Source organism: Amblyomma mixtum, chromosome 2, assembly GCF_055824585.1.
Source record: "Amblyomma mixtum isolate Tamu chromosome 2, ASM5582458v1, whole genome shotgun sequence".
Classification (NCBI taxonomy): domain Eukaryota; kingdom Metazoa; phylum Arthropoda; class Arachnida; order Ixodida; family Ixodidae; genus Amblyomma; species Amblyomma mixtum.
Genome location: NC_143013.1, coordinates 176,459,935 through 176,481,739, shown reverse-complemented (window position 1 = coordinate 176,481,739; position 21,805 = coordinate 176,459,935). Strand labels below are relative to the sequence as shown.

Genomic DNA, 21,805 nt, shown 5'->3' with positions numbered 1-21,805 from the left:
CTAATTACTTATGAACCTATGATAACGCTGTCAGCTACTTCAACTGGTTAACCAGGTGCGCGAAACAAAACGCATTTCGTTTTTCCAGTCATTTAATAAGAGGTTATTACTCTGGGCCCACTCTCGCCCTTTAAAGCAAGCTGAGCTTGCATGGGGCAAAATACTTCCCACGTCTGTTCGGTACAAAAAAACACACATTACACATGTCCCCATAGATAACAAAACTGCATAATTTATCAATTATGCGCCAAATGATTAATATAAAATAATAAAAAGACAGGACCCAGAATGCTGCATTGAGGCACCCCAGATTTTAGGAGCGTTAAAAGGGAGTTGTGTTCATTAATCTCAACAAATTGAGATTGTGAGGGTAAATATGACCGGATAAGTTGTGAACATGTTTCTCGGTGACCATATCTTTTTACTCAATGTGTTAAAATATCGTGATTCATGTGATCAGATGCATTACTTAAATCGAGGTAGTGTAAGAAGAACAAGAGGACGACTCCGCAGTGCCACACTTCGTCTTCATCGCTGGTGGTTCGGGCGCGAATCTCGTGCTAGAGCTGCTTCCTTCGGCTGGTTCTGCCGTCCTGCTACGACCCGACCGCTGCGTGCGTTGGTCGCCGTGACCCCTTAATAAATCCACTGTTCACTTGGTGGAGGGTGCAACGATCCTAACCCCCAACGTCACCATTGAACTCCACAGTCGCATGGTGTCCGTTCCCATGGAGGAGCCAAGCCAGCAGCCCCCGAGCCTGATTCCTGCGACCTGCATCCACCTGTCACCTGTTCTGGCCCCTTACGTCAACGCGACCCTGCTATTTTAGTGGCAGCTGCGACCAAAGTGTGGAGGATTGGTTGTCAGTCTACGAACGGGTGAGCCGGCATAACAAATGGGACGACGCTCTGAAACTTAACAACGTCGTATTTTCCCTTACTGACGTCGCCAGCCTATAGTATCGGAACCACGAGTCGGACATCACCACCTGGTCCGCGTTCGAAACTACGTTTGCTGAAGTATTCGGCGGCCCTGCCATTCGCAAACTTCGCGCTCAACAGCGTCTCCATTCGCGAGCGCAGAAGACAGGTGAAAGCTTCACCAGTTACATCGAGGACATCGTCGATTTACGCAAACGAGTCAACCCGTCTATGACGGAGGAAGATAAAATTCGGCACGTCATGAACGGCATCGATGGCGCCTTCAACACGCCCATGGCTAAGAGTCCGACCACCATCGCAACGGTATACGAACTTTGCCAAAGCTTCGACGAGCTATGGAAGTAACGCGATCTGGTTCGCCACCCTTCTGACGCGTCACTCGCTGGACTGGCCGCACAACCCGACTCCTCATGTCTGCACGCCGAAATCCAGACATTTATCCGCGAGGAGGTTGCCCGTCAGCTGTCTCTCCTACCCTCTCTACCTGAACCATCATCTTGTATGGCGCCGCAGCTCAGAAATGAAATACAACGACAGGTCTCGGAAGCTCTTCCTTCCGGCCATCCTCCAGCTCCTGTCGCTGCCCCGATGGCGCTTTCTGGGGCTGCCCTCACTCCACCTGCCCCCAGTGCTGCTCCGCGGAGTTATCCTGACACCTGCGCGCCGCACCCCAGTGCCGCACTCACACATATGCCGAAGTTGTGGCTCGCACAGCACCTGCCACGGCGTATGCGTAACCTTCGGCCATGATGCGCTCGCCACGCACTATCGGTAGAGTTGCGCGGCCTATCTCTCTATGGCACGCATCGGACAACCGCCCGATATGCTTTGCTTGCGGCATTCCCGGGCACGTCACCCGCCATTATCGACGCCGCATGTCACTGCCAGTGCCAACATATACTGGAATGTTCATTGGGCCCCCTACTTCCGAGTTCCGCCGGGGCCGCCACCATAACCTTCTGACCACCAGGCTTCCTCATCTCGTCGCTCGCCTTCACCCCGTCGCCGCTCCATTTCGCCCATGCGCCGCCGATTTCCTTCAGCCGAGCAGAAAAACTAACCGCCGCAGTTCCCGAGGCATGAACTGCGTACTCCGCCGACCGTCAAAGTTCTCTTTTTCCTGCAAACGTTATTGACGTTATCGTGGAAGGTGTTTCGACTCTTGTTCTTATAGACACTGGTGCCTCCGTATCTGTTATCAGCCGAAAACTCTTCCGCTCTCTGCGCAAGGTGGCGACGCCTCTTTGCGGTTTGTCGCTACGTACCGCCACCGCACAGCACCTCCAGCCCACAGCTCTCTACACCGCTCGAGTAATAATTGCGAACACCGTGTATTTTATTGAATTCGTCGTACTCACCACTTGCTCTCATGATGTCATTCTGGGCTGGGATTTTCTGTCCCATCATCATGCCTTAATTGACTGCTCCCGCCGTCACGTCGAACTTTCCGTGCCATACGCTCTGCCATCCGCCGCTGTGTTTGATGACGTGGGTCATCGTGCTGTTCTGAAACTCCATGTCGCTCAGTACACTACTATCCCACCCATTAGCGCTGTGCTTGTTCCTCTCTCTGCCGCTTCTACCGCCGACGCCAGCGTTCTCTTCTTACTTTCCGACGTTTCTTTCTGCCTCCACCGTATCTCACTACCCTCTGCTGTGCTTGACTTGCGGAATAGTGCCAGCACACTTCTGGTCGCCAATACCCTTTCTTACCCCGTCACATTGTTTCGTGGAGCGTGCGTTGGCCCTTTTGGGCCTGTGGACTTACTATTTGATCTCGACGCTACCGAACGTTCACCTGCTTACGAAGTTGATGCGTTGACCCCTACTAATGTTGCTTCTGACCCGCATCAGCGTAATCTCCTCGCCTGTTCTGTTGATACTGCCCTCGAGCCACGTCGCCGCGCGCAGCTGCTTGAGCTGTTGCACCATTTTCGGTCTTCATTCGACACGCCGCAAGCCTCTTTGGGCCAGACGACGGCTGTCTCCCACCACATTGACACAGGCACTCACTCGCCTCTGCACCAGCGCCCATATCGTGCGTCACCTACAGAGCGTCGTGTCATAGCCGAACAAGTCGAAGACATGCTCCACCGCGGTGTTGTTCAAGAATCAAGTAGTCCCTGGTCGTGTGCCGTTGTCCTCGTCAAGAAAAAAGATGAATCTATACGCTTCTGCGTGGGTTATCGACGTCTCAACATAATTACATGTCGGAATGTTTATCCGCTCCCACGCATTTACGATGCATTGGACTGCTTGCAAGGCGCAGAATTTGTTTCTTCGCTTGACCTACGCTCCGGATATTGGAAAGTTCCCATGGCTCCAGCTGATCGCGCAAAGACCGCTTTCATCACTCCGGATGGGGTTTAAGAATTCAACGTTATGCATTCGGCCTTTGTAACGCCCCAGAAACATTTCAACGAATGATGGACAACATCCTGCGTGGCCTCAAATGGAAGATCTGTTTTTGTTATCTGGACGACATCGTGGTCTTCCCCCCTGATTTTCCCACCCATCTGCATTCTCTCCGCCAGGTGCTGACCTGCCTTGCTCGTGCCGGCCTTCAACTGAACCTTAAATAATGTCACTTCCGCGCCCGCCAACACACCATCCTCAGCCCCGTCGTGTATAAAGATGGCGTTCGCCCCGATCCTGAGAAGCTGCGCTCCGTTGCTGACTTCCCGAAACCGGCCTCTCTCAAAGAGCTGCGAAGCTTCGTGGGATTATGTTCCTACTTTCGTCGTTTTGTACTTAATTTTGCTACAATCATAGCCCCACTAACAAAGGTCATGAATGGACCCGCTAACTTGTCCTCTTGGACACCGACCTGCGACGAGGCCTTCGCGATGCTCCGCAAAGTTCTGACATCACCGCCCATACTTCCTCATTACGATCCTGATGCTCCAACAGAACTCCACATTGATGCCAGTGGTGTCGGACGCGGTGCGGTATTCGCCCTGCGGAAGCATGGTTTTTCTGAATACGTCGTCGCTTATGCCAGCCGCGCCCTCCCGACAGCAGCGTCAAACTACACCGTTACAGAAAAAAAAGGTTTGGCGATCATCTGGGCCATCACCAAGTTCCGTCCTTAATTGCACGGACGCACATTCGAGGTTTTTACAGACCACCACGCCCTCTGTTGGCTCGCTACGCTCAAAGATCCGTCGGGCCGTCCCGGCCGCTGGGCCTGGCGCCTTCAGGAATATGATATTCGCGTTGTGTACCGCTCGGGCCGCAAGCAGTCTGACGCCGTCGCTCTCACTCCCTCGCCGGTGTCCCTGCCTGCAGTTCCAACACAAGACCCCCCCTGACCGCTCTCACAATCTCAGATATGACTTCCGAGCAGCGCCGAGATCCTTGGATTTTCGCCCTGTTCAATGTCATCAATGCCCCTACCATGGCTGCATATCCGCGAGCTCACCGCCACCAAGTTTCCCATTTCCCCGTGCGGGATGGTCTCCTTAACCGCCGAAACTATACCCCTGACGGAAGAAAATGGCTACTGGTTATTCCACGCCATCTCCACTCCGACGTTTGTGACCATCATCACACTGACCCGCAAAGTGCTCACGCTGGTGTCCTCAAAAGATATCACCGGCTTCGTCAGCGCTACTACTGGAGCGGAATGCACAATTTTGTCCGCCGCTACATTGGATCGTGCGATGCCTGTCAGCAACGAATGGATTCACCTTCTCGCTCGGCTGGTCCCCTGCAACGTTTACAATGCCCTGCTCGCTCCTTTCACCGCATCAGCATCGACTTTTATGGCCCACTTCCCTGCACTCCAGCCGGTAACCGATGGGTAATCGTCGCAGTCGATCAGCTGACCCGTTCCGCCGACACAGCCGCCCTTCCCACGGCGACGGCTCGTGACGTCGCTTATTTTATTCTGCACCACTTCGTCCTCCGTCACGGCGCACCTTGGGAGCTCCTCAGTGACAGGGGCCGTGTATTTTTGTCAGAGGTAGTTCAAGAGCTCCTCTCAGTATGTCAAACCGTACACCGTGCGAGTACTGCCTACCACCCGCAAACAAACGGCCTCACGGAGCGATTCAATCGCACTCTGGGCGACATGCTCTCAATGTACGTTGCGTTTGACCATTCCAACTGGGATCAGGTAGTTAGTTTGTGACTTTTGCGTTTAATACGGCCCATCAAGCGACGACAAGTTTGTCCCCTTTCTTCCTCTTATACGGCCGTGAATCATCCTGTACTATTGACATCATGTTACCCTACCGGCCCGATCCTTCTGAATACGCAACTATCCCCGACATTGCCCTCAAGGCTGAAGAGTGCCGTCAGCTGGCCCGCACCTTTACTTCCGACACCCAAAGATACCGCAAAGACGGGCACGACAATGCCAGGCCTGCTCCTACGTTCTCCACTGACTCTCTCGTTTGGCTTTGGGTTCCTGCCGACAGCAAGTTCTCCATCAAGCACCATGGCCCTTATCGCGTCATTCAACGCACATCTACTGTCAACTACCTCATTGAGCCTGTTACACCTTCCTCGGACCACCGCCGTCGCGGTCGCGAGGTCGCCCACGTTAGCCGCCTCAAACCGTACTACAACCCGCCTGTCGTTTCTTCGCCGTAAGTTGCCAGGATGACTATTCGTTCTCGCCGGGGCCATTGTAAGAAGAAGAGGATGACTCCGCAATGCCGCACTTCGTCTTCATCGCTGGTGGTCCGGGCGCGAGTCTCGTGCTGGAGCTGCTTCCTTCGGCTGGTTCTGCCGTCCTGCTACGACCCGACCGCTGCGTGCGTTGGTCGCCGTGACCCCTTAATAAATCCACTGTTCGATAGATTCTCAAGGTCATTAGTTCCTTTTCAATAACCTCTAAAATAATTTTGTTTTGGATCAGAAAAGCACCTTCAGTGGCCCGTTTTTTTTTTTCTGAAGCCATACTGGTATTCGGTTCCTAACTCGAATTCTTGGAAAAAATTATATATTTGTCTATGAATAACTTTTTTGAGACCTTTTCGAACTATTAGAAAAATAGAGATTGCACGGTAGTGAAGCTATTTTCATCAGCTCTGTTGTGTAGTACTGTAACTCGTGCTAACTGCATATTCAAGAAAACACCAGCCGATAGTGAAGAATTATATACGTGCGCTCTTACTGCGGAAATCGCACGCCTAATATCACATGCCTAATAGGTCTGAAATCTATGTCATCTTTGTCTTTGAGGGCGTTGTACATCATGCTTTCATGTTTTAATTCAGGAATATTGTATTTATTATTGTTCACTGCTTCAAGCTTTCTTATATGTTCGTACATTCGCTTTATGTGTCGTTATATATCTATTTTATTTTGTTCATTGTATTCCTTGCGTGATGTCCCCCCCCCCTACCCTATCCATGGACTTCTCGCATTGGCCTTTAAGGTAAAAAAAAGAAAAAAACTTAAACAACTGCAGTACTCACCTATATCCCGAGACACGGACGCGATAAAACTCTTGTTCATAATGGAGAGTTCCGTCGGCACTGTGCAGCAAGACCTGTAAACATTGATTTGCAGTTGAAGGTCTACTTAAGTATTAAAATCTATAGGCTTCTAATATTCCCATATGGCTTTGTTCTTATCCAACGATACCATAAACAGTAGCACCTGGTTCCGTGCTTCGTTAGCACGAGCATCATAGGTAATTACTAATTTAGAGATATTTTGTCCTAGATTCCAAGCGGCCGCCTAATGCAGCCCAGAATAAAATATAATACGGAATAATAAGGAGGAATAAGGAGGAATGGGGTGTTTTTCATTTGCCACCATTCATATAACTTTCATTACCAGTAATTCACCCGGAAAAAACCCTTCGGCACTGAGCCCTAGTGTGCACATGTATTCGCCGTTATTTTATTCCACTATAGAGCCATAACATGGCCAGCGATAATTCAGGAATCCACATTATTATTATAAAGCTGAAGTTCGATCCCGGCCGCGGCGGTCCAATCTCTATGGAGGAGAAGTTATAGAGGCCTGTGTACTGTGCGATGTCAGTGCACTATAAAAAACCACAGGGGGTCGAAATTTTCGGATCACGGCACTACGGTGTCTCTCATAGCCTAAGTAGCTTCAACACGTTAAGTCCCCATAAGCCTAATATATAGCTGTAGCTTTTAGATTACCTTCCGATCTGCAAAATGAATTGCGAAACGAAGGATCGTAATGTTAAAAGTTAATGTAGAAGCAAACGGCTTCATGATATCAGAAAGTGTAATGAAGTTCCGCTGTAATGAATGCCTGCTTCTTTTTCTTTAAACAAACGGTTGCCCTCTACTGTGCACCAAGCTCCGCTGTAGGAATAGAAAAGTGCCTTGGCTTTTATGTGCGAAGATTAGGTATGCAGAAAAGAAGTGTTCTTATCCGTTGCTCTCAAGTTGTCTTTGAAACTTCGGTCAATATGCATGAATCAATAGCACGGACCTGCTTTCTTTATGTATTGAAAGGGAAATCATCATCCTGGTAGCACGACTACGCAAATCAATATTCTTCTCGCGGCGACTTGCTGCGGCCTAAACTTATTCCGCCCCTTCAAGCGGAGCGAAAAGCCTTGAATTATGGAACGCCTGTTTAGTTGTACTGTCGAAGAACAGAAACTCTGTTCGGAACTGCAGATTTTCAAGATTTCGTCGTGTTCCAGACGCAAAATCACCAAATAGCTCGCAGAGAGTCCCTTTCATTTCAATTTCTAGAGGGCATTGTGTGCTTGTGCAATATTTTCCGTGACGTCATTTACACCTTACTCTGTCGTCCTTGCACAGGTGTTTGTTGCGTGGCAAAAGTGATTCTGGCCATGGAGACTGGAATAATCGCGGCCAATCTGCATTTCAAAAAGGCCAACCCGAACATCCCATCGCTGCTCGATGGCAGCTTGGAGGTCGTGAATCAGGCGACACCTTTTCCAGGAGGACCGGTGGGCATCCACTCGACTGGCTTTGGGGGCGCCAATGCCCATGCGATCTTAGAGGCTAACCCTGGGCCGCATGTAGACGACCAGCCGCGCGAAAAATCAGAGTTGCCGAGGCTGGTCCTCTTGGCTGGAAGAAGCAAGGAGTCACTTGAGGTGGGTTCATCATCATCACTACCATCATCTATGAAGTGACGTCTACCGGAAAAAGAGGGCCTTAATTTTCCTTAATTATACTGTGCCACACTATCCTGGGCCACAATTTAAAATGTACTTTTGTATACGTTTTACTCCGCATTTTACACACACGTATCCACAACTTAGTCTTTGTGCGCTACTTTTGCGCGGAAGTACAGTCGTTTACATTATACCGCATCGACAGCTGTACATGGAAGGCAGTTCTCAAACCGCGCGATGAGCGGACTGTGTACAGTAGCAGAAGACGGTGGAGGCTACCCGCTGGTCTTCTTAAAAAGTTCTCGGCCCGTACCGCCTGCTTTTCATTTGCATAGCTTTTTTTACTTTTAAAATATTTTCGCTCACTAGTATAGACTACCTAACAAAACACGTGGTTTACTAATTCCGCAGCTAAATAGTTTTTGAGCACAGTATTTCATGTACTCATCCTTATATATTTATCGAAAAATAAATGTGACATTGCAAGCTTATTTTAGTAATCGTTTTTGTCTTGAAAGAGTCTTTGGGCATGGTTAACCACATTTCATTACTGAAGAAACTAAGGTGCTATGGACATGGCAGCGAAACCTTAAACTTATTATTCAGTTGCATAGAAAAGCAACCTCCGGCAGGTTCTCGAAATTTATAGTATTCAGTCAAAAAATCTACCATTTAGTACAGCGCTAGCTCACGGGTCTGTGATCAGGTAAATATGACTCTGTTGCTCTTTTCCCAGTGACCTAGCTTTAATCGCTGCCTCTGCAGAAATTGTTATGCACGTGGAGAACATGTCGAATGTAGTAAGTATTGATAATTTTTTTCGAATTCGAGAGGCGGGTTAATGCTGCACTGAAAAAAAATGTGACCTAGGTTCCCTCCAATATATTCACCATTGTTGGGAAAAAGACCAGATATATTACATTCCAGTCCTTGTAAGAAAAAGTGCATTGCAAAAATCTGAAACTACTGAATAATAATTGGCTGCTGGAGAAAATGCACAAATTTTAATATTTGGACATTACATTTGACAAACAAGTATATTGGCAACAACGCACAGTAAGCGTGAGTTGTACACGTGTTTCGTTTGCAAGACCTCTTTTGTTACCAACGTGGGAGCACTTCAATACTGGTACTTTGCGCATCCTGCATTTATCATTCCTTCCCTTACATATAGCGTTCAAACTTTGCGTATTCAGCCAGTATTCTTATCTAAGTTCCCTGATAAGGAAAAAAAAAGGATTTACAAATGATAGCGAATTCTAGTTGTACTGAGCCCATAAAGCCAATGTTCATAAATCTTCAGATATCGCTATATGAGCATCTGCGCGACACATGGGGTTGAATATGGACATCATTTCATAACTTAAACCACTCTTTCTTTTTTTTTCAATTTAACATTTCCAACTCCATAAAAAGAAGGGTGTCTCTAAAACAATTCGCTTTGCCGCCAAATAACGATGTCTGGGCAACGATATCTGGGCAATATGGGCAACAAATGCTACAATTTGCAGGTACATAAGTTTGGAATCGGCCACCGCCTCACATAAAACAATGACCTCATTGTAAAGCGCTCGAACATTACTACTTCACACTACTCTAATCTGGTTTTGCATAAAGTACTTTGCATATCTGCTATATTTTTTTAAAACTGCGTTTAAATGCGGTTGTACGAATTGCACTCTGTACTAAGCTTGCATGCTGTTTAAAAGACATACATTTTTATGCAATCCAGGTGTGTTGTGAATGCTCTCCTTCCCACTTCAAATGTTTAAATCACTCATTGATGTTTACGGTACGTTGTGCCTCCACGCAACTTTGTGGTGAATCAGAGCTGTAAAAGACTGCGTCTATTGGTCCGAAACGCGCTTGTAAATTTTGCAAATTTTCAATCACTAAAGTAAAAAATATTTGTGTACACTGAGTTGCAGTTTCTGACGATTTCGCTCAAACTGCAGAACACCATAGACCGACTGGTGGACGAAGGACCTTACGCGGATTCTGCGTACGCTCTCCTGAACCTCGTGGGCCAGCCGAGCACAAAGCAGTTCCCGTTCCGAAGCTTTTGTCTCATGCCCGTGGACAATATCGGGAAAGCGGCTGTCAAGGCAGCGGCCGAGAAGGCTCCATTGGAGAAGCGGCCGCTCTGGTTTGTCTTCAGCGGCGTGGGCAGTCAGTGGAGCGCCATGGCCAGTCAAATGATGTACTTTGACGTGTTCGCTCGATCTATGCACCGCTCGCACGACCTGCTCAAAGACTTTGGAATAAACCTGATCGAAGCGGTCACAAAAGAAGTAACTGACAATGATACTATTGCCTCCACCCTGACTTCAATCACGGCAGTTCAGGTGAGCCCATGAACATTGTCGCACTTCGCGCAGCTGTACAATGATCATGCAAAGGTGCAGACTTTCCAGTTCAACTGAAGTGTAGTGATACTGACAACCCTCTATTTTCTTTGTTTGGTTAGTTGCTATTCGTTACTTTCTCTTTCGCTCCATTCTCTTCTTTTTTCATTGCTATGCCACTACAATTTTTCGCCTCTTTCTTTCTTTACATCGACCGCACACCAGTAATATATAATCTTTCTCCCCTGCACGTCTTTGGTCGCTGCAGGTATTGAGAATTAATAAATAACTCTGTTTCCTGCGCAGTAAAAAAGGGTGACGTGCCTTTTCTTTGCTATTTTGACGTTTGTATGGCGGAAAAAGACAGATTTGTTTACAAGAGTAGAGGTGCGGTTTAGTGTGTTCCTCATCTTCTAAACATCTAAGGGAAGATGACGTGGTGACGAAACAGCGGAAGGGAGGAGAAAATTGAAGGTTTGAAGGTTTATTAAGACGAAATACAAATGAGTTGTAAGTTTCACAAAAAAGTTAGTACAGTAGGAGGTCCCAAAGTGAAAACTGTCTGGGGGACCTCCCATCAGGAATACATAAGGAAAGTGCATAAGTTTGGCAGAGGAGCTGGAATAAAAGTATACACTCAAGTTAAAACCTATTAGTGTAATTTGCGGCAATTAATAAGGGATACATTAGTTAGCGGGCATAATTTAACAAAAAACGCAAAAAATAGCAAAACATGAGAGCAATAGAAAGAACACAAAAAGACATCAGATAACAATGGGCATTGAATAAATGCAGATATAAAACACAGGCGGAGAAAGAAAGAAAAAAAAAGAGGTCCCAGATGAGTAACAATATGACCGTTTGCTGTCAGAGTGGGCAACAGAAAATAAGATGAAGGCAACCTTAAGCATGGCATGAAGCTGAATGGGTTGATAGGAGATGTTTTTTTAGTAAAGTGTAGAAAGCGGGCTGCGAACGTGCGGATTTGATTGCTAGTGGTAATGAATTCCAGGTTTTGATGGCGGAGAAAAAAGCAGTTTGTTTTCCATAATTTGTGTTCACTTTTGGTAGAAGCGTATTGTTTTGTTCAGAGAATCTAGTGTTATTGCTATTAGCAAGGAAAGTTGCGAAAAAACAGAGAAGTTGATAATTATTATTGCGAGCGCGGTAGATTAGAAGACCTAACCTAAGATTAAAGAGGCATTTCAATGGCAAAATGTTTAGGTCAGAGTATAGAGGTGAAGCAGTGGCTGTGTATGGGCTGAAAGATAAAATTCGAAGCGCTTATTTTGAAGATGGGAAATACATGATATATGGCATGAATAGGTATTACCCGATGATGATAGACAATAATAAAGGTGACTGTTAATGAAAGCATAGTACAGGAATAAGAGAACATGGCGTTGAAAGAAATGTCTAGTTTTTATTAACACCCTTATTCCAAATGAAATTTTTTTTACTGATAGATTTTGTGTGTAGATGAAATTTTAGATGACAGTCAAGTGTGATGCCGAGAAATGTAACGGATTCGGAAGCAGTGATAATATGATGTCCCAGATAAATGGCTGGGCTCGGGATGACATGCTTTTTATGAGAGCGGAATATCATGAAAGTGGTTTTTGTAGGATTAAGTTGTAGTAAGTTATTTTCACACCATAAAACAATATTCTGTAAGTGCATGTTTAATTTGTTTATTACGCTTGTGAAATTCAGCGCCATGTCTATCCTCTTCCGTCTACGTCCCTCGACCTTAGCGCTTTTTCAACAAGCATATTTTTTGCTGAATAAAACAGGCTTTCAGAATGGTTCGGCCATTCGATTTATACTCATAACGGCTAGATCGAAGCGGCTCAATGATTACCATTGGAAGCGAATGGCGATTCAGAAAATGCTCACGAAAAGTACCATCACGCACTGCAGTCAGCCTACCTGAACTCCTGGGTGTGATGCAACTTTTTATTTTGTAAAGGTTGCTCTATTCTAAATGCCCTGTATTAGTGAGAGCAATGTCTTTCTCATTGCAGCGTGTGAATGTGTCGTTGAAGGACAACTTTGTTTTATCTTCGGTGTCCCTTTGACGTAGCTGTGAAGTAGGTGGTTACTTTAACAGTGGCGTTTAGAAAGCGGGAAGTTATATCTAGGCTTACATCATTTCGTAAGGAGCGACCAAAAAAAGAAAAGTGACGGCAACCCCGTCCAAAACTTTTTGTTGAAGAAGCGTTTTTATTTTATTATGAGTCTGATGATGTTCGTCTGGCAGTCAATCACGAATTTATGGTCGCAAAAATATCGCTTGAAACTTCTTCGGCCACTAGATTCAAACTTCTGACATTTAGAATGAAACGCATCCTGTTATGGGGATTTATTCGTAAGCAACAGCACTGTCCAGCGTTCCAAAATTTGTCTCCGCAACGCAGTTTATTCGCTATATCGGCCGGTTATGGCGACACCGGTACTTCATATTTAAGCAGTTTACAGGCTACAAAACCGCCGTTTCTAGTGAAAGGTGTGTCTTTCGTGAAAATGCAGCAATTGATCAGTCATTAAAACTAAGTGCTCTCTATTTTCGTGACCCGCATTTAAAACACTCCATTCGACTCTGTGCGTCTGCAGCTACCTCCACACACTATACCGTACTGCTTTGGGTCATAAGAAATTCGAGACGCCTTCCCAAGCACTGACTGTAGCAACATCTGCTAACTTACTACTACGCTGCTATGCCAAGAGTGTACCGCACATGCTTGTACTTTCTCAAGAGCCCTTGGCACTGAAAGCGCCAATAATTGGACATAACAGGAGCAGAACTCGTGCTAACCACTAGCGCATTAGATCATAGCGCTAGTGAGAGCGACCGGCCACCTTACCCTGTCTAAACCCAGAAACTCGAAGGCGGCAGTTTTTCATACCAGCTTTGTGAGAGCTATTTTCCAAGCGATGCTTACTTGATACCAGCATCTCGCAAAAGAATAAGCGTGCCACTACTCCGCGATTAACTAAGTAAGGTTCCAATCCGTCGTACTGTACAAAACTTCGCCCGATATTATGGCTTTCGTAGAAAGAAAAAAAAAGAGCGGTGCACAATGTGATGAACGTCTCTGCTCCTGAAGTTGCAGTGGTGAAATTTGAAAATACTTTTTTTCTTTCCTTTTTCAACAGGTCGCACTCGTCGATCTGCTCTTAGCTGTGGGCGTTCAGCCTGACGGCATGCTGGGTCACTCAATGGGCGAGATCGCCTGTGCTTACGCCGACGAGTGCTGCACAGCAGAGCAGGCCCTACTCTGTTCACACTGGCGAGGACGGTGCTTAGACCTGGCGAATCTACCAAAAGGAGCCATGGCCGCCATTGGTGAGCATTCCAACTTTTGGGATTTTTCCTAAACAGGCCAATAAAAGCGCCGCGTTGCTAAACTCAGCAGCCTGAAAGGCAAAGTGGGGACAACGATTAGCAGTTTTTGTACTCGGCGAACTGTTTCAGCTTTCCTCATTTTTTTTTTTTCGGAAACAAAAGACGTGTTACTGTTCTGAAATTTGATCTCTTTAATAAAATCATTCTCAGTGTACGCGGAAAAATATTTTCGACGTTTAATATGACTGCAATAAAACGGTGAACTCTGTAACATCCCCCTGTAATTTTGTGGAACTGTGGTGCTGCTTCAGATGTCCATAACTGAAAAGCACGAAAAGTCATCGCATTATTCTCGTAAAAGGAGCTTGTGACGGCAATACCTGACTATTTTTGTTCGTTCATTTCTACCTAATGACAGCGCCATTTTCAAAGAAAGTAGGTTCTTGGTTCCTACAACACCATAAGCGATTGATATAAGAAAAGTTCAAATTGCATTTCGCGCTCTTTAGGCACAAAATTTAATTAATCTCAAGGCAAGGACAGAAACGTTTGCATATAATGGAATGCATCACGTGGAGCTTTGCGGGTGTATTAATATATTCGCTCTTAAAGCTCCACCAAACCGCTTCCGAGATGGCAGCATATTATAGCCGGTAATTTCGACCACATTTAGCAGGAATGTGTGGTGTAGTGTAACGGGATCAACTCGTGTTAACATACAATGAAAAAGTTTTCTCGTCACGTTTTTATGCACATTGGCGCAAACTGTGCGCTTACCACTTGCGGCAAATGGCTAAGATTACGTACTATGTTTTATGAGCATAATTTACACTTTTTTCGCAGCTACCATATCGGATGTTCTGAGCAAGTAACCTAGGGATATCGATTTGAAGGCAACAAATAGTCACCGCAACCAAGGGAAACAAGGGGAATGTTTTCGTTTTTTTCTGTCCTTATTCAACAACAAATAATAGTGCAATTATTTTCTAGATTAAAAAGTAATTTCTAAATTACAGTCATTTTAAATTCCATTTTACTGCCTCCTGCACCCACACATTTAGTGGCACGCTCAGCTGAAAAAAAAACGGCATTCATAGAGCCCTATTTAGAGATGTTACAGTATAAGTGCAATAGTCCTGCATTGCTGAATCAATCGTAATAGAGTGTACTAAAGTGCGGCTCCTATTCGCCAGGTCTAACGTGGGAAGAGGTACAAAAGCGCTGTCGTGACGGCGTGGTGCCAGCTTGCCACAACGCAGAAGATTCAGTTACAGTGTCCGGGCCAGCCGACGCTGTTGCTACACTGGTCCGAGAACTCAAGGCTGAAAACGTGTTCGCGCGAGAGGTGGACAGCCGCAATGTGGCCTTTCACAGCGAATGCTTGAAAAGCGCCACACCGTCGCTCCTCGAGCACCTGAAGGAGGTAAACTGTTCACCTGTTCTGACTTTAATTATTTACTATACTCACGACTACGCTTCGACGACACCGTCTTCGTGCATGCTATTTTAAAAAGCTAACGGCGCATGGAGGACCAAGTTCGGTGTGTTTTTCGGCAATTGCTGTTTCTAGCTGCTGTTTGCGAAGAGCAGTATCGTGCAAGCTCCAGAAAAACCATGCTCATTAGCCCATGCTTAAAACCCGCTGCGTGGAGTCGGTGATAAGTCAAGCTCTTGGCAGAGGTGGTGCCGTCATACCCTAAATTTCACCATTTTAGCTATACGCGCATCACATGGAAGCTCTTTTCTGATCAACCTTATCCTGTTGACCCCGTAACTGTGATCTCTTACTGAAATCATAGCCTGCTCTGTAGAGACGTTTCCATCTCTTTAGGATGAAGACCAATAAAATACAATAAAAGCACCAGTAACCAATAGAAAGGCAAGCGCTAACAGGCATATTAACGCAATTATTCGATGCTACACTTCCGAGGAGACTTTTTTTAAGGGTAACCAATTATTGTCTTTAAGCTTTCTCACTGGCAGGTACTGACGAGGAGAAGGAAGAGGTGAGGCAGGGAGGTTAACCGGAAGAATAAACCGGTTTGCTACACAAAACTGGGAGTAGAGGGTGAGGAAATAAAAAGATGAGGGAAAACAGTGGGTAGCAGGACAAGGAATTTGGTATGCCAAGTCAGCAAGCGTTCGGTAAAGTCACAGCTTATCCTGCAGGCCAGAATTCCTCAAGAAACTCCGCAGTGCCTTGGAGGCCTTCACCAGCAAGGATCGCTGCGACCAGTGGCCGAAAATCTATTTCCGTCGTGGGCGTGGATATAGACACTCCAGCAGAGAGACTGCTTTTCGGCACTGTAGATAGCGCATTCACAAAGAATGCGGGGCTGTAGCCTCGTCACACCCGCAGGTGGCATATGCAAGGCTATCCGCCATACCGATTAAGAAGGAGTAATGGTCGGTGAAAGCTACACCAAGAAACAGGCAACACAGCAAATTTGGTTCATGTCGTGGTAGGCGTGGTGGAAGCCAGAGTCTCAGATCAGGGACCACAGATTTCAAACGTGAATTAGAAAATTAGCCTGAATTCAGCGCTGCAAGTGTGATCTCCCGCGCTAGTATGCGAAGCCTGCCCACTGCGTCTGATCTCGATATGGAGATCGACCCACCATCGCCGTCGTGGTGAACAGTTCGCGCGACCTCGTCGCGCGGTGATTGCCTGCTATTACGCTGTGTCCTGGTAAGAATTGGTAGATAATGTTGTGTCCTTTATTGACGGCAGAGGGATGAAGTTGTGGGATTTCGGCGACCTGTTGCTCATGCGCCAAAGAGCAGCTTGTAAGCCTTGAAGAGAAGCTTTGGAATTGTTGGAAATAGACAGCTGCTGAGGGCGCCGCGGAGGGCGCTGCTGACTGATTTGTTCAATGGCGGCACGAAGAGCGGTGAGTTCTGCACCCGTCGAAGAAATCTATCCTAACTCTTAATGCTGTAGTCTTTGCGGAGCCCGAAGAACTGATGGGGCTTACTGAACCATCGCTGTAGAAGTGCACCCGGTTTTTATGGTGCTCATGCAAATATTCAAGTCACTTCCTTTAGTTCTGTCGCCGATGTATCGGTCTTCCTGATGCCAGGTATTTCAAGAAGTACACGGGGTTTGTGCAGGCTCCAGAATTCTGAGGACTTGTCTAGGGGCTGGTGCAAAACTCCGACGACAGAATGGCGCGGCGTGCATCAATAGTGCTTATAAACGATGTGCGCGGACTGGTAAGACTGGCTAGATGGAGAGAGGGAACCCGAGAGGTGTGTCGAAAATATGCCCTCTGTGGGTCGACTGTTAGGTAGCGAGTGTCTGGATGCTCCTGGGTGATGAGTACGGTTGCAGCCCTAGAGGCAACTCTTGGTAATCTAGGAAAGTCCGGAGAGCTTGAGCATGCATTGCGATTGTAATGCAGATTTGCATTCGCCATCAAGTACTGTATAAAAGAGCGTGAATAACGGTTCATCACGGTGAGATATTGTGCAGTAACAGCCATCTAGTTATTTGGCTGGTTTGAATGTTCGCAGTAGAACATTCCAGAGAAGCATTGCGCCTTTACAACTTTTGCAGCAATACTCCATTGTTTATGGAGCGTCAGGGGGACCGAACTTGGCGCAGACGCAGGTTAGACCTTCTTTCTATTTATGTTTTAAGGGGCAATGCCCAAGTGCGCAACTCATCGAAGGAAACTTTGTTACATGGCGAAAAAAACATTTTACGTTGTCTTGAAAGTACGCAATGTTCAGGTACGCTGAGGCGTAGAGAGCAGTACAGGGGCGGATGCAAGATATTGAAAACATGTGGTTTTAAAACTGTTTCATTGAAACTAAAAACGAACCGGAAATAGCGAACCACAGAATACAGCTAAAAGTAATAATTGTAGCAGTCTGTTTTCAAAGAGCAATGCACAAATTCAGACCAGCCAAACCAAAGGAAGGCTTGACGGACCCTACCTGGCTGTTGGTGTCGTCGATGGCATTGATCCAAACAAGTTACACATACTCATAATACACATAATTAAGCCCCTAAGCAAGGACGTTCATCAGAAATGGTGGACACAAAATTAAATTGAGAAAAATATTGACATTATAGGCCTGCAAGAACATGAAACAATCGAGTGACATCTTTAACGAGGAAAACGTGAAACGCGAAACAATCTCTTCTTGGCTTGGCTTATCAGAGCAGAAAAACACGAGAGCATCCGCATCGGCTGATACCTTCAGTTCCTCACCCAAAGTACGAAAACCGTTGGCAGCTGCACTGTTTTCAACACTAAGACAAAGTGCCTCCAAGTATAATGCTAACAGGAGCGGGAACAGCGGGCAACCCTGTTTCTCAGAGGACTGAATTCGAACTGGTTGTGAGAGAGCCATAACAATCAAGCGCGTCTTATCAATCGGACACACAACAATCAATCGGACACACGATCGAACGCCTTTGCCAGGTCAATTTGCAGCAGTGCTAATTAGTCATGAGTGTCGCTGCAATGCTGCAACGTTGTGCGCACTATGTGTAGATTAGACTTTATTGACCGACTCCTCGAACCGCACGTTGGATCAGGCCCAATCACAGTAGTCGTTGCAAGCTGTAGCCTATTTCAGTGGACTTTAGCGCAGGCCTTATAATCAACATTAGAAAGCGTGATAGGTCTGTAGCCTTCTACAAATTGTAGTTTGGCATTATCGTCGGTTTTCGGTATAAAGTAATGCGACTTTTGGTAAATGACTGGGGAAAAAATTCAAGATCAATACTGGTCTAAAATATCTTGAGTAGGACAGGGAATAGCACACATTTAAACGTCTTGTAAAATTTCTCTGATAGACCGTCAGGCACCGGGGTTTTCGAAAGTGGTAAGCGGTCAATTGCATCTTCCAATTCACTCAAGGTTATAGGACCACTTATAACGGCGCATTCATCTCCACAAAGCGACGAAATGCGAAGCACCCAGTGCGCTACATGATCATCGTCAGCAGTGCTTGAAGCGGCGGCAAAAAGCGAGGTGTATTGTCACCACAAAAGAGCTCGGCGTCACCACAAAAGAGCTCATAGATGCGCTTCGCACTCACGTGCCGTTGCTCATCAAGCAAGGCCTTTCTAGTTGGCTCCTCCTAGCGCAAAGATCGATTACTGCGGGATCGTACTCTGCGGGACAGCGCTCTGCATCGAACCTTTGAAGGCGACACTTTACAGTTGCAATTTGTTCTAAGTGCTACCCTGGAGCCTTTCATTCAAGTTCGTGCAAATTACAACGGCTCTGAAGCACTCATTTCTTCTCACCATGCTGAAAATAAGACATGAAACCGATTTCAATAGCTACGCCACAAAGTTCCTGCTTAAACATCTCCAAAGCTACAAATAATGGGACTGCCAAGGCCAAGCAAGACTCCAAAGCTGTCCTCGTTCGCTGCTTAAAGTCCTCCTCATTTAGCAATGAAGAATTATGCTTCCACAGTGACAACTTGGGCTTAAATTTGAGACCGGCACATTCTCCAATCCGCGCAACGACCATGACATGATCAGAGAAAGAAGCAGGCCTGAATTCACACGAAATACGCGTCTTAAGGAGATCTGTGGAAACGTAAATCCGATCCAGACGTGAATGCGAAGCTTCTCTCACAAATGTGAAGGCGTTTTTTCTGTGGTAGCCAACAAAACTCCAGGGCTCTTATCGCCGTTTTGCTTGGATCTGTAGGGTCGCGTGGGTCGCACACGCAGTTAAATTCACTCTTGAGTACCACATACCGGTCAGAGTCCACAAGAGTTACCATACCCTGGAACAAAACTACTCGCTGCACCCAATTATTTGAAGCATACACGTTGATGAACCTCCGTGATTCGCCATGCAGCTGAAAGTCGCAACATGTCCAGCGCACTTTTGTGCAAACCTCGTACATGAAGTCAGAAACAGAAAGACTGCTTTTGAGCAGCAGAAAGGAGCCCACCCAAAGGCCTGCCGAATGCGGCACGCAGACTTTGTAATCTGTTAAGGCCGCAGGGCCACCTCTGTATTCAGTTCACTTTCGATCTTAGTCTCTTAAACAGCAACAATGTCTAGCAGAATGCCCATAAACTTTAATCGGCGCAACTGTACCTGTTTCTGTCTACACCGGAGCTCACAGGTGTTTAGCGTTGCGACTATCAAATGCTGGATGTTCGCCGTGGTGACCAATGTGAATATAAGTCCCCCAGCTGTCATATCGGGCGCCAGTCCGGAAGGTGAGACCTCCCTAGAGCTGGCACCCTTTCTCCTCGATCTGGAGCGCCGAAGAGATTTATTGGTCTTTGACTTTCGACGGCGGGATTTGTGCTTGGATATAGAGGCGGCGTCCTCCTGAGAGGAGGCAGAACTCGGCGACGCGCCACGATTCGAGGACGCAGTTAAACTTGGCACACGCGCCCCACACTTGCCGTCATGGAGTGAGCTGACAGGCTGGCAATCAGCCACATGTATGGCACACCCGACGGAGGCATCAGGAATCCCATCAGTGTAGGTTCTCGGCGCCGCAGCGAAACCACCACCCTTTTCCTTCTCCGACTCACGAACAGGGCAGGAACGCGCACCAATAGTTTAATCACCGACGCTGTGCATTTCCGGTGTGTGCTTAGCCAGGCACTGACGATCAACATCTGCGGGGAGTTAGTTACCCCGGCCGTCAAGGCATGGGCGCATCACGCTGCACATCAGCACCAGGATCAGATATTAGGCGATCAGTTGGTGGCTCAGCGGGTGGAACGGCTGACATACCAACAGCAGTTTCAATTCTGACGCAGCCATGAAGTGCTTCTGCACAGTTCCATCCACAGCACGGGTGCCATTCGGATATTACGGGCATACGGCACAACAAATTAAACGCTAGGCTATCGACGCAGACGGTCACGCCTGCATTAAACTGCAACACACACTCGCCTTGTGCATTGCGCATTGCTTTCTTCTTCAAATAATACTACTATAAAACCAACATTCGCGCTTTCACCTATGTAGCGCTGCGTTCGTTCGCGTGGACAACGTTCTGGCAGAAATGCGGCGCTAGACGCTATGAAAACATTGGTGCAGACACATGGCACTGGAGCATAGGCTGCCAGCGTGCATTGGGTAAATTGGGATTGATGTTGAACAATTTGAAGAAGCGCATAGGTGGCTGCCTGGGTGAGTGCACATATTTAACCATGCTTTCATGTGAGTGTTGGTGGTCTCCCCAAGCAAAAAACTGTGTTCTACGCAAAATTTCATCGCTAGCGATGCTGAACTGCCAGCCATATTTTAGAACGGAAACCTTTACTCCTCCCATTCTAAGCCTGGCGGTCATCTGGCTCTTAGATTTGACCTCTAACGGAAAGCGCGCTGCGTGTGCAAAACCGCGCATGGCAATTGCCTCGATCGTCTTCTTCATCGACACCATAGCTGAGCGGTTGCCAGTCATGTCCGCCCCTGCACTGGTTGCTGATGGGCCACTCCTTGACAGATGGGGCATATGATGTGTCATGGGATGCACTCTTGCGCTTGGCAGTCACGTCCGCCGCTATACCGACCACAGCTCTGGACACTCGCTTTGGTACATGCGGCTCATGATGCATCACGGGATTTTCTCCCATAAAAGAATTGCATCTTGCCGAAGTATTTAAAAAATAAAGGTCAGCGAAAGCTAATCCGCGGATAACCATGATATACAGAGCATTTGCTCTGTATATCCTAGTTTAGCTGAGTTGAGCCAGAGCCACTTTTTTCGCCGTCTCAACCCGTATATCCGTGTAGACTCATATGCTCATAGCCGTGCAGCGTGGGACAGGGTAACTAGGCTGTGTAAGTGTCAAAGTTGGCTATTTTTTGTTTCTTTCGGCAACTGAACTGTTCAAAGCCCCGTCTTTGTTCAATTTGAGGCCCCTGAAGATAGGCGGATGTCGGCGTCGTTTTTTATTTAAGAATTGTGTTTTTCTGACCCCAAAGTGCTATAGATTTCCGCCGCCTTCATAGTCGCCAATTTTGCAAACTTCGGATAGTTCTTGAACGCAGTTTTGGCGAGCCACCGGTTCTTTTCTCCTACGCGGAAGGTCACCTAGAATATAAACCTTGCTGCGATGTCCAATTCGTTTTCACAAAG

General features: G+C 46.8%; 1 protein-coding gene across 1 annotated transcript in view; it reads left to right on the top strand.

The window, feature by feature from the left end:
* The window catches only part of LOC149361723 (fatty acid synthase-like), a 50,941-nt gene that overhangs the window by 8,245 nt on the left and 20,891 nt on the right, over nt 1–21,805 (top strand). Inside the window, exons 6-10 of the mRNA XM_089568137.1 lie at nt 7,707–8,008; nt 9,985–10,374; nt 13,531–13,720; nt 14,914–15,143; nt 19,826–19,922. Coding sequence (XP_089424263.1) covers nt 7,707–8,008; nt 9,985–10,374; nt 13,531–13,720; nt 14,914–15,143; nt 19,826–19,922 — 1,209 coding nt within the window. The remainder of the gene's footprint in view (nt 1–7,706; nt 8,009–9,984; nt 10,375–13,530; nt 13,721–14,913; nt 15,144–19,825; nt 19,923–21,805) is intronic.